The sequence below is a fragment of the Scyliorhinus canicula genome, chromosome 15, assembly GCF_902713615.1.
Source record: "Scyliorhinus canicula chromosome 15, sScyCan1.1, whole genome shotgun sequence".
Lineage (NCBI taxonomy): Eukaryota > Metazoa > Chordata > Chondrichthyes > Carcharhiniformes > Scyliorhinidae > Scyliorhinus > Scyliorhinus canicula.
In genome coordinates, this window is record NC_052160.1 from 67,719,148 (window position 1) to 67,731,952 (window position 12,805).

The 12,805-nt window shown below is 48.3% G+C and overlaps 1 protein-coding gene across 1 annotated transcript; it reads right to left on the bottom strand.

The window, feature by feature from the left end:
- Window positions 1-1,070: 1,070 nt before the first annotated feature.
- rasd1 (RAS, dexamethasone-induced 1) lies at window positions 1,071-3,449 on the bottom strand. The gene is made up of 2 exons (XM_038820987.1): window positions 2,895-3,449; window positions 1,071-2,130 (listed from the first exon to the last, which is right to left on the bottom strand). Exons 1-2 carry the CDS (start codon window positions 3,325-3,327, stop codon window positions 1,604-1,606), a joined length of 960 nt encoding a protein of 319 aa, XP_038676915.1. The 5' UTR covers window positions 3,328-3,449; the 3' UTR covers window positions 1,071-1,603.
- Between the last annotated feature and the right edge of the window lie 9,356 nt (window positions 3,450-12,805).

Consider the following 12,805-nt stretch of genomic DNA (forward strand, 5'->3'; position numbering starts at 1 on the left):
TCGCTATGAAGGCCAGCACACCTTTTTCCTTCTCCCTCATATATTTGCTTAGCTTGCCCATAATTTCAAAACTACTACACACTTGAGTCCCACATTCTCTCTGGGTAAAGAGGTTTCTTCTGAATTCTTCTGTTGGAATTTTTCAGTGATGTGGAGATGCCGGCGTTGGACTGGGGTGAGCACAGTAAGAAGTCTTACAACACCAGGTTAAAGTCCAACATGTTTGTTTCAAACACGAGCTTTCGGAGCACTGCTCCTTCCTCAGGTGAAGCATTCACTTGAGGAAGGAGCAATGCTCTGAAAGCTAGTGTTTGAAACAAACATGTTGGACTTTAACCTGGTGGATTTTTTCAGTGACTATCTTATACAGATAATTTTTTTGTTTTACTCTTTCCCACAACAGGAAACATTCTCCCAGTATCCACTCTGTCAAAACCTTTCAGAATTTTAAAGACCGCTGTTACGTTACCCAATAACTTTCTCCTTACCATTTTAAATGAAGTGATCCAGTCCTGCGGAATCACCTCATGAGCCCATGTGTAAGTATGAAATCTAAAATTAAAACAGTAGATGCTGGAAACACTCCACCGGTCTTACAGCATTTACGGCGAGAGAAATAGAGTTCACGTTTTGAGTCCATGTGACTCTTCCTCAGAGCTGAAGAGATGTGGAAATGTGATGGGTTTTATGCTGTTCACCGAGAGTTGGGCGGGGGGGGGGGGGGGGGGGGGGGGGGGGGGGGGGGGGGTAGAGCGAAATAGAAGATCAAGGAGAGGTTGGAGGCCAGGAAAAATGAAATGACAAAAATGTCATGGACATGAGACAAAGGGAGTGGTCGTGATAATGTTAAAGACTAAAGCAGCTGGTAATAGTGGCATAAAGGTCAGGCAGCAGAATGTGCCAATAGCAGAACAAGGACCAGTGCTTGGTGAAAGCAAAACTTGGGAACACGTTGCAGACTGGCACTGAGAGGGGGTGAGGGGGATCAAAGTGGAGGATGGAGTTCAGACAGAGATCTATTGTTTCCATTGAAAATAAGTAGTCGTAGAGATTACACCAGAACACAAACATCATTTCAAAACATTTATTTAAAAACTTTGTTCAGTGTTCAAGTACAACTTTACTGCCAAAATACAACAACTTGTTGGCAATTGTAAACAAATCCTTTCAATGCTCACTGCACTACTTGTAGAAGTTTGTACACATGAAAGACTACAATACTTTGACTTTAAATAAAAAATAATCAAGTACAAATATTTCACAGTCAATAGGACAAAATGAACATTCCTTTGGCGAGGCATCGAAACAACCTCTTTGTGTGTGTGCGTTCATAGTTTTTTTAAAAATCTCAGTCCTTGCACCTAGATCTGTCCCCGTGTGAGAGCTGGCCAGCAGTTAGAGAGACACAGGAGCGCTGTCTGCCCTCTGTAGAAAACACAAAGGCCAGATCGGTCTTTGGAAATGTCCTCATTTCTCTCACTTTCCCAGGTTCATGCTGCATGGAGATGGGGCGGGAGTCCCTGTTTCCCCCCCCAAAATCCTGGTGGGAGGAGAGGGGGGATCCATTAAATTGTCTTCTTCGCAAAACGAACGAGCTCAAGACTTAACTGATCACACATCTGTCCTTGTCCCTGCTGTGGCCGCCGCCGATCGCCTTCTCTTTGATGTACATCAGGTCGCTGTGCACACTCGGTCTACGGGCAAAGGGCGCCACGATGCCGTATGCATCTTCGTCTTTGATTTTCCTGCTGCGGAAGGTTTTCCGGTGCAGGATGTCGCAGTACTGCACCGACACCTTCCTGTGGAGGTCCGGGCTCATCTCACTGGGCAGCTTGGCCATGGTGAACAGGGTCTGGAACATCTCGTCCACGTTGCTGTTCCTTTTAGCGGAGATCTCAAAGTAAGCGCACTTGGAGTCATCCTCCAGCAGCCGCTGGATCTTCTCCCTGGGCACCTCCCGATAAAAGTCCCGGTCGCTCTTGTTGCCGCAGATAACAATGGGGACATCGATGTTCTCCTTGGTCTTATTCTTCAGGCAAGACTTGGTCTCCATGATCTGTTGTTTGAGCCGCTTGACCTCCTCGAAGGAGTCCTGGTTGTCCAGGCTGAAGACCAAGATGAAAACATCGCCTGCAGAGAGAGAGAGGGGAAAGAAAGCAACGGTTAGATCACAACAATGTTCAGCAAGACACATCACAATGTTTAACATCTTGCCAGCTTTCTGACACAAAGCAGCTCACTCAATAATTAAACAAAAGCAAAACAATACTGCAGCTGCTGGAGATCTGAATTTCAAAAGAAACAGAAGGTGCTGCATAAACTCAACAGCATCTGTGGACAAGAAATGTTTCCAACCCGACTCTTCAGAATTGAGCACTGGAGTCGAAACATTCAGTCTCGATTCCGTCCACAGATGCTGCTCTGACTTTTTGCAGCACTTTCTGATATCATTACAGCCCAGGCACAGAGCGGACGGGAGGAGATTGATTGTTGGCTGTTTGTTTTTAAACTGAAGTTTAAATGCAATATTTTAGACATTTAAAAAATCAGCTGGAAGTTTAATGCAATATTTTAGAGGTTACAAAATTCAGCTTGAATTTTAAATATAATATTTTATTATATATAATATAATATTAAAATAATATAATATAATATAATATTAAAAAATCAGCAGAAGTTTAATGCAATATTTTAGACGAGTTAAAAAAATTCAGCTTGAATTTTAAATGCAATATTTTAGACATTTAAAACATCTAATTCCCGATAAAACATATCAGAGTTTAGGATGCAGCCTGTTGCTTCGCAAGTTTAGAAGTTGCTGAGAATTGATGACAAGTTCCCAACAGTGGAATTGAGAAGGGTGCTGTAAATTCAGAAGGAGAGGGGATTCTTACCTGTGAGGATAGAGAGGCGCCTCATTGCCGGGAAGGGATGGTTCCCCGACGTGTCGAGGATGTCCAGCTGGTACACATCGCCCCGGATGCTGTAGAACTTGCGGTGGAAATCCTCGATGGTCGGCGTGTACTGATCTTCGAACTTGCCGCTGAGGAAGCGGGACACGATGGCGCTTTTGCCCACCTTGGAGGAGCCCAGGATGACCATCCGGTAGCAGTTCTTAGCGGGAATGTTCAGCTCAGCCTCGCAGGGCGACATCTTCATCATAACCGGGGAGAGGGACAGAGATAACCCCGAGCTAGAGGGAGGATGGCGGAGGGAAGGAGGGAGGAAGAGGATCTTTTGCTGATGTTTCTCAAAGCAACTCAAGTAGCAACTGCAGGAGTTAGAGAGCCGTCTGTGCCTTTTATAGAGGGCTGGGACTGGCGTCATTGCAAGACGCAACCGCGTGTTGAAGGTAAACAGTGGGACAGTGTGTGTCTGAAAATTAGCAGCACGTCAGCAGCCTGGCCAAAGCTCACAGGCAAACCTCCTGTCAACCTCAACCTTGTTAGGAACTGGCAGAGAGGGGGAGAGTGTTAGAGAGATAGACGGGCGAGAGAGGGAGAGTGAGAGATAGAGAGAGGGAGTGAGAGGGGAGAGAAAGAGATGGGGAGAGTGAAAAGGGATAGAAAGAGATAGGAAAAGGGGAGAGTGAGAAGGGAGAAAAGGAGAGGGGGAGAGAGAGGAAGAGATAGAGAGGGGAAAGAAAGAAAGAGAGGGGAGAGAAAGAAAGAGAGGGGAGAGTGAGAGGGGAAGAGTGAGAGAGGAAGAGAGGGGAGAGATAGAGAGGGGGAGATAGAGAGGGAGATAGGGGAAGAGTGAGAGAGGGGAGAGATAGATAGAGGGAGAGATAGAGAGGGGGAGATAGAGAGGGAGATAGGGGAAGAGTGAGAGAGGGGAGAGATAGATAGAGGGGGAGATAGAGAGAGGGAGATAGAGAGGGAGATAGAGAGGGAGATAGGGGAAGAGTGAGAGAGGGGAGAGATAGATAGAGGGAGAGATAGAGAGGGAGATAGGGGAAGAGTGAGAGAGGGGAGAGATAGATAGAGGGAGAGATAGAGAGGGGGAGATAGAGAGGGAGATAGGGGAAGAGTGAGAGAGGGGAGAGATAGATAGAGGGAGAGATAGAGAGGGGGAGATAGAGAGGGAGATAGGGGAAGAGTGAGAGAGGGGAGAGATAGATACAGGGGGAGATAGAGAGGGGGAGATGAACACTCCCTTATTTCACTCACTATTACCAGTACAGCCTCTGACCCCCCTCCCCTCCACTCCCCTGAATTCAATGTCTGTGAAGGGTCACGGGGAGTCCAGACCTTGGCAGTACGTAAAGAGGCTCTTCGGCCCCTCGTGCCTGCACCGGCCATCAGCCCATCCTCGCTCCCATCTTTCGCACGGTTTTTCACCACGACCCACACTCATTACCCCAACCCTCCCAGGCTTTTTCTGCGCGCCAGGAAATTGCAGCTTGAGGATTGTTTCTGAAATGGCCGAGGTCGGAGATGGACACATTAAAACAACTGACTGTGTGTCCGCACACATGGCTACTTTCTAAATGCGAAATTGGGCGTGAGGCAGCTGGTGGAAGAAATGATGCTTGTCAGACAGTTCGAGAGAAAAGTTACAACTTGGGGCTGACTGTTCCCACTCGGTAAAATGCGGACTTGTGCTTCCAGGGTGGCCTGGCCCCACCCCGCCGGGTTTCTGCACAGCTCAGTGAAATCAGAAAGTAGCCTCCTGCCACCTACCACCGCGACCCCACATTGTCAGCTTTGAACTCCCAATTTCTCAACTCCACACTGACTTGGGGGGGGGGGGGGGGTGTGAGGAACCCGGGGGGGGGGGGTGTGAGGAGCCCGAGGGGGGGGGGGGGGTGAGGAGCCCGGAGGGTGGGTGAGGAGTCCGGGTGGGGGGGGGGCGGGGGTGAGGAGCCGGGGGGCGAGGAGCCCGGGGAGAGGGGGGTGAGGGCCCGGGGGGGGGGGGGTTGTGAGGGGCCCGGAGGGTGGGTGAGGAGTCCGGGGGGGGGGGGGGGCGGGGGTGAGGAGCCGGGGGGCGAGGAGCCCGGGGAGAGGGGGGTGAGGGGCCCGGGGGGGGGGGGGTGAGGGGCCCGGGGGGGGGGGGGGTGAGGGGCCCGGGGGGGGGGGGGGTGAGGAGCCTGGGGGGGGGGGTGAGGAGCCGGGGGGGGGGGTGAGGAGCCGGGGGGGGGGGGGGGTGAGGAGCCCGGGGGGGGGGGGTGAGGAGCCTGGGGGGGGGGGTGTGGAGCCCGGGCCGGGGGGGGGGGGGTGAGGAGCCTTGGGGGGGGGGGTTAGGGGCCCGGGGGGGAGGGTGAGGAGCCGGGGGGGGGAGGGTGAGGAGCCGGGTGGGGGGGGGGGTGAGGAACCGGGAGGGGGGGGGGTGAGGAGCCCGGGGGGGGGGGGGTGAGGAGCCCGGGCCGGGGGGGGGGGTGAGGAGCCGGGGGGGGGGGGGGAGATAGTGATTCCCTTGTCACATCGGAGCCGATAAGCGTTGACGGCTATTGGGCTGCGTGGGGCATCACAACTCCCTCTCTGAGGCCTTCAAAGGCGGCTCATATCGCTGGTTGGAAGCCGTTGGCTTGAAGTTAGCACCTTTTAGAGGGAGTTAGCGTAATTATTGTAAGCGGTTTAGCACTATGACTGAAATCATGGAGAGATAGAGAGCGTTTCAGCATTGGCAGATCGTGAGCAGTATCCCAGGGTCATGATGGTGACATACATGCCCTGGGGTAATTAGACAGTGATTATGAGCAAGAATCCCCCCAATCTCCTATTTGCAGAGCCCTGTGGTTAATGCCATCCTGGCTGAATTCAGTTCACGCGTGGGCAGAGTTGGAGATGGGCTGCTCCGGGTAAACTCAGCATCGCACGGTATCTGCACGGTCTGATAAACCTCAGTAGAATTGCTCTGCATGTTCAGTGACTATGTCTAATCTCAGCGGCGTTTCGCCATTTCGCATTTGCTCTGTCCCTTCAATCTCACCAACCCAACTCTTTAAAGAAAACCAGCGAAAAGTACTGCAACACTGACTGGGCTCCGCCGCCTCATCTTACTCACATTGGCATTTGTCAGGGACTGGCGGTGGTTTATGACAGAAAACGCAGCCTGCCATCATCCCAAACGACCTCATTTTATGCTCAAATGTGAATTAAGTAATGTAGATTGCAGCGAACATTCTGAATTGTGGATAGCCTGAATTAAGTAGCTTGAATTAAGTGACTTTGGAGTTAGGCTGGCAGCAGCAATGAGTGTTTCTCTGTAAATGATTGGTTTATGATCAACAGTCTGTTTATACAACAGCGACTTTCCCACTTCGCTTTTAGCCAGATTAATCGGCCTTGGATTTTTTTTGTTGAAGGCTGCTGTTGGCCCTTGCACGTTGTGGAGCAAGTGATGTGGCCGGGCCTGCATTGATAATATTATAGGAGCAAATCTATTTCACTGGAGTGGAGGGGAGGGAAAGTAACCCAATTCTCCTTGTAACAATCAATGAGGTGAATTGATAATGTGACAGTGTACCCCCCTCCCCCCCCCCCCTCCTCCTCCTCCACGTCCCAACATTTCCAAAATATGGACGACATGGTGACACAGTGGTTAACACTGTTGCTTCACAGCACCAAAGTCAATGGTTCGATTCCCTGCTGGGTCACTGTGCAGAGTCTGCACCTGCTCCCCCTGTCGAAGTGGGTTTCCTCCCACATGTCCCAAAAGACGTGCTTGTTAGGTCATTTGGACATTCGGAATTCTCCATCAGTGTACACAAACAGGCGCCCGTATGTGGCGACTAGGGGCTTTTCACAGTAACTTCATTGCGGTGTTAATGTATGCCTACTTGTGACACTAATAAAGATTATTATTAAAATCATTTCTTGATGGGTATACACTGAACAGTGCAATCTTTACAATTTCTGTTGGTCAAACTCCAGTTGCAGAATCTTGTCAAAGAGTCACCCAGACTCGAAGCTCCCTTCTCTCTCCACAGATGCTGTCAGACCTGTTGAGATTGTCCAGCATTTTCTGTTTTGATTTCAGATTCCAGCAGCCGCAGTAATTTGCTTGTAACTCCAGGTTACATCTGCACACCACAAGGGTCCCGATTGCATGAGCTGATTTGCCAGCCGGTATCTCGCATTGAGTGGCTGCGATTGTTACTGGCTTTTCTGGAGTTCAGTGTCCGATTTGGAATTAATTCTATCTGTTCCCAACTGCTTGCGCACCTTAAAAGTCCACACACACACACACAAAACACCTCGCTTTAATCCGGATCAGTTCCAGTGTCATGTTCCCCGAATTAACCTGGAGTAATTTTCAAAACCGCGCATATTAAATATGATTTTCAAATCTTTTATTTTATAAGGGGGTGGGCACATTGCTGGGATTGAAGTGTCAGACTGGGATCACTTTGAGGTCAGACAGGGTAGAGGCGTGAGGACCTTTTGGGAAGGGCGCTAAGAAAGCTGTTTGCCTTTTTAGACAACCTGGAAGCTGTTCATGGCCATTTATCCTCGTGCCGGCTTATACATCGCCACGTTTCTGGAAATCAGTTTCTGTTTGACCTGGGAGGAAAGGGCGGTATTGATGAATTTATATCCTCTAGATTGCCAAGCGTCAGTGCCATGAAAAAAAGCACGTGTCAAAAGGATACACGCTCTGCAAAACGTGCAAAGAAAATAGCTACACTTCACACTAAAAACGTTGCAACACCCAACACAGAATGAATGGCAATGCCGTCCTTGTGTCGCCAGAGGGCAGCAATCTCCACCGGCTGAAGGTAGAGACATCTGCAAATCCTTGAGTGACCAATTTCCCACCTGCCACCCAGGGAAATGTATCGTTAATTGTCAGAGATATAACCCCGACCTGCTTATTATTTTTTTAAAAACCGCAGTCAGTGCAGTGAAGACAGAAACTGATTTTCACGGTCATTTGTTCATCAGCATTTAGGGGGAGGTTTTTGCACTGCGAGGCCAGGCGCCAAGAGCTGGAAAGTGGGATTTAGCCTGGATTTAGCTGGTACAGACAAAATGGGCCGAATGGCCTCCTCGTGTGCTGTAGATGCTTCTGTTTCCATAAATAACTTATTGCGAAATTTAAATAGAGAGCCGCGTTGAAATCACATCACGAACAGACCTGCTTCAATTTAATCTCAGATGAGAAGTGAAGCCTCCTCATATCTCAGTGGGCGAGATAAGTGTGCATGTTGTCAATTCAAACCTTACTGCATTGAAATGCAATTGTTGCCTTAAAGATAAGATATTTCATGTAATTTATCACCAGTTTTTATCCTTCTAGGTCGGATGTTGGTCTTCAGTGACCATGCAGGAATATCTATTCTGATCTCCAAGCTAAACTCCCTGGAATAGCCGACATTGCAACAACATTATAAAGCAGTAATAACATGGTTTTACTTATCCAAATGCTGTGGGCTGGATTCTCCACTGATGGGATTCTCCGTTGTGCCGGCAGCGCGCCCACGCCCGACAGCGTGGGGCTGCCCACAATGGGAAACCCCACTCCTGGTACCATGCCGTGTTAAGCACAGTAAGATAACACGGGCTGCAACTGGATGCAGCTTTACCTGAGAGATACTCCACACCTTGAAGTGAGTTCAATATGATTTATTAAACCTGTCATACAGTTAGCTCAATCCTCTGTGAGTTCGACTCTCTGCTAACCTAGTGTGATTAATCTGTCTGATTTAACCAGACCAGCTCTTAGCCACGTGCTGTAGGAGTTATATGATATGTACACCCTGACTCACACTGTAGATGTCACCAGTGGAAAGAGGCGGAGTGTGAGTGCCTCGTGCCTTTTATAGTGGGAAACCACCCCCAAGTGTTCTGCCTGCTGATTGGTTATGTCCTGTTCTCTGTATTCATTAGCTGCCTGTTTGTATCTCATTATGTGCATGTCTGCATATCATGACAGGGAGTAGGTTTTAACTGCTTTGCAGAAACAGCTCACCCTGAAGTTGTTCATAGAATTCATAGAATTTACAGTGCAGAAGGAGGCCATTCGGCCCATCGAGTCTGCACCGGCTCTTGGAAAGAGCACCCTACCCAGGCCCATACCTCCACCCTATCCCTATAACCCAGTAACCCCACCTAACACTAAGGGCAATTTGGACCCTGAGGGCAATTTAGCCTGGCCAATTCACCTAACCTGCACATCCTTGGACTGTGGGAGGAAACCGGAGCACCCGGAGGAAACCCACGCACACACGGGGAGAACGTGCAGACTCCACACAGACAGTGACCCAAGCCGGAATTGTTATTGCTATCCCGCCAGGTGTTCGCAATCCAATGCAGCAGGGACACACACACACAGTTTGTGCCTCTCCGATGTCACACACAAGCAGAACTGAACAACCTCATACCAAATGCCATGAGACTAAAACACCCTTCCCCAGATATTGCAAAGCAAACCACCTCACAGGTTTTTAAAGTATACATGGAAAAGTGTACATAGAAACATATACATGGAGAAGTATACATAGAAACATATACATGGAGAAGTATACATAGAAAAATATATATGGAAATGTATACATGGGAAAGTATACATGGAAAAATGTCCATGGAAATGTATACATGGGAAAGTATACATGGAAAAATGTACATGGAAACATATACATGGGAAAGTGTACATGGAAAAATGTACATGGAAACATATACATGGGAAAGTGTACCTGGAAATGTACACATGGAAAAGTATACTTGTGAACATATGCACGGAAACATACATGGAAACATATGCATAGAAAAGTGTACTTGGAAAAGTGTACATGGGAACATATACATGAAAAAGTGGAAACATGAATGGCTAGACATCTAGCACACAGCATGGAGGATGCACCACCTCAGGATGATGATGCTGCACAGCAGGGGAGGGGGCGGCAGCGGTGCAGTGATATTGCAGCCCTGTCTCCCAGCCCTGTCGACCCTGTAAAATCCTCCTTTCTAAACTCTGGGGGCTTGTGCCAAAGTTGGGAGAGCTGTTTCACAGATTCCCTCCCTAACAACACTGTGGGTGTACCTACACTTGAAGGACTGCAGCGGTTCAAGAAGGCAACTCATCACCACTTTCTGAAGGGTAACTAAGGGTAACTAGGGGTGGGCAATAAATGTTGGCCTAACCAGCAACGCCCACAACCTGTAAATTAATTTTTTTTAAATTCCCAGACAATACTCTGCAATTTGGAGATTCTGAGAACATCAAAACTGGGATTAGGAACTCAATATTGTGGATTTCTGTTTTGGGCAGTGTTACCCAGTGTGCTCTGTTGGAGCCAAATCTTATTGAAGCCGAATCTAGCGCTCCCTGGCATGCGCTGTTAGCTTGTCCTCTGTCCCCTTGAGCTAGAAAATGTAGACTGGGAAAGGGAACAGAAAGGCAGTGTACGGTGGAAAAACACTCAGAATTAGAAATTTTTGATATCTTTAACAATAAATTATGGCATGCAAGATTGGGACACAACAGTTTTGTTCCTTTTGAGGACCAGAGAGATTGTTTGGCATATTAACAATCCTCATTGAATTGAAAGGATATTTGCGTGAATTCATTATGAACCCTAACTGTCCGTGGCTATTTAACTGGCAATTAATATACAAATCCAGCAAGTTCATTAAGGGAAGGTCAAAGGCAAGATGCTGTTTTGTTTAAAGCAAACCGTTAAACCAATAATAACTTCTGGAACTTCTTAACTCTCTGCCTCCCCTGAGTTTGATGACTGTTCTGTGCATTATTAATGATGTGTCATTGGCATACCATTAGCTTTCCAGGAAAATTTGTCCCAATAAATGATAAGTTTAGATTCTTGTGTTAAAATGGCTCACCTGATAAAACAATAATAGTAAACTTTATTGTCACAAGTAGGCTCACATTAACACTGCAGTAAGGTTACTGTGAAAATCCCCTAGGCGCCACATTCCGGCCCCGAGTCAGGTAGACAGAGGGAGAATTCAGAATGTCCAAATGATCTAACAGCACATCTTTCGGGACTAGTGGGAGGAAACCAGAGCACCCGGAGGAAACCCACGTAGAAACAGGGAGAACGTGCAGACTCCACAGTGACTCAAGCCTGGAATCCAACCTGGGACCCTGGAGCTGTGAAGCAACTGCTCTAACCACTGTAAATGACTCACTGATATACTCCAAAAGCTGGTGATTCCAAATAAGCCTGTTGGACTTTAACCTGGTGTTGTAGTACTTCTTACTATGCCCACCCCAGACTTTAATCTGGTGGTGTAAGACTTCTTACTGTGCCCACCCGAGTCCAACGCCAGCATCCCCACATCATTATTGAAATGGTATAGTACTTTGGTCTTAATTACTGTACAAGACACAAGGTACTAATCACTCATTAGGGATTGGGATAGACATGTTGTGGGTTCATTTATTTAGACCAGGCACTCGAGAACAGTTGTACATTATGAGAAAGCTTGAAGACATCAGAGCTGTGCGCATGTGTTCCGCTCAAAGCAAAATTGAAACTAAGACTGCATCACATGACACATTTCCCCTCTTGTGATATCAAGCAGATATCTCTTAAGGGCATATTACAACAATTTTTCTATCTTTTTTTCCTCTGAACCCTTTTCTCCTGTCGGTCGTACTGTCAAGCTGACCTTTAATCTCTCCTGCCTGAGATTCATTACCAAACCCTAGTCAACCCAGCACTTCTCTTCCACCTATCTGTTCTGCTGCTATCCCAGGCTTGGAATCAGCCTTAATAAACAACCGTCTGTGCCTCCAGAATGGCTTTCCCCAAATACGTATCCTTGGCCCACTCCTATTTCTCAGTTACTTGTTGCTGCTCGACACCATCACCTGAAAACGCAGTGTCAGTTTCCATAGACATCCAGTACTGCAGTAGTCGGAATACCTCCAGCGAAATAATGGGAAGACATCTTCAGACCCCACCACAAACCTAATTCCCTAGCCACCATTTCATCCCTCTCCCTGGAAAAACGATCTGAGGCTGAACCTTGGTGTTCTATTTGACCCTGAGGTGAGCTTTCAATCGCCTATTTGCGCCTTCGCCAACAACACCCATTTTTACCTCTATAACACCACCCGATTTCACCTGCCTCAGCTCCTCTGCTGAGGAAGCCACCTCTAGACCTGACCAATCCAACACGCTCCTGACCAGCCTCCCACATACTACCCACCATAAACCTGAGGTCATCCAAAACAGTGCTGTCCCTGTCCTAATTTGCACCGGGTCTCGTTCACCTACCCCTCCTGGGTTCCCAAACCTGAACTGGCTCCTTTTAAAATTCTTATTTTGTGGACATCCGGTGGTGGCTATGAGGGAGTAAGTTGCACACTTGGTGGCTCCTGCTCTGGACTTTCGGTCCTTCTCCCCCAACGTTTTTGCGCTTTTAAACGCTGGATTGGAAAGTAAAGCACTCAGGCACTGAAATAATACAGAGGTGTATGGAACTAAGAAGTAGGAAGGAGCGCAAACAGCTGAAGAAGTGGACAAGCAAGGGCAAAGGGGAGGCTTTGAGTGAAACCAATATGGCCGATGTCCAGACCTGGGCGCTGCCAGCTCAGCCGACAATGGAGCACCTGTTGCAGGTTATGGAGGAGAACTTCCCAGCACTGAAAAGTGATCATTTGGAACCGCTCCAGAAATCATTTGACCGAAAGGAGAAAGGCTGGATGCCCAGACTGAGAAGACCCAGGAACTGGAGAAGATAGTGGAGGAGCAGGTGGACTTTCAAACGGTGGCGGACTTGGAGATTCGAAGGTTGAGAGACCAACAAAAAGTGCTGCTGGAAAAGCTGGAGGACCTGGAAAACAGGTCTCGCCGACAGAATTTAAGAATCGTTTGCCTCCCGGAGGGGGCCGA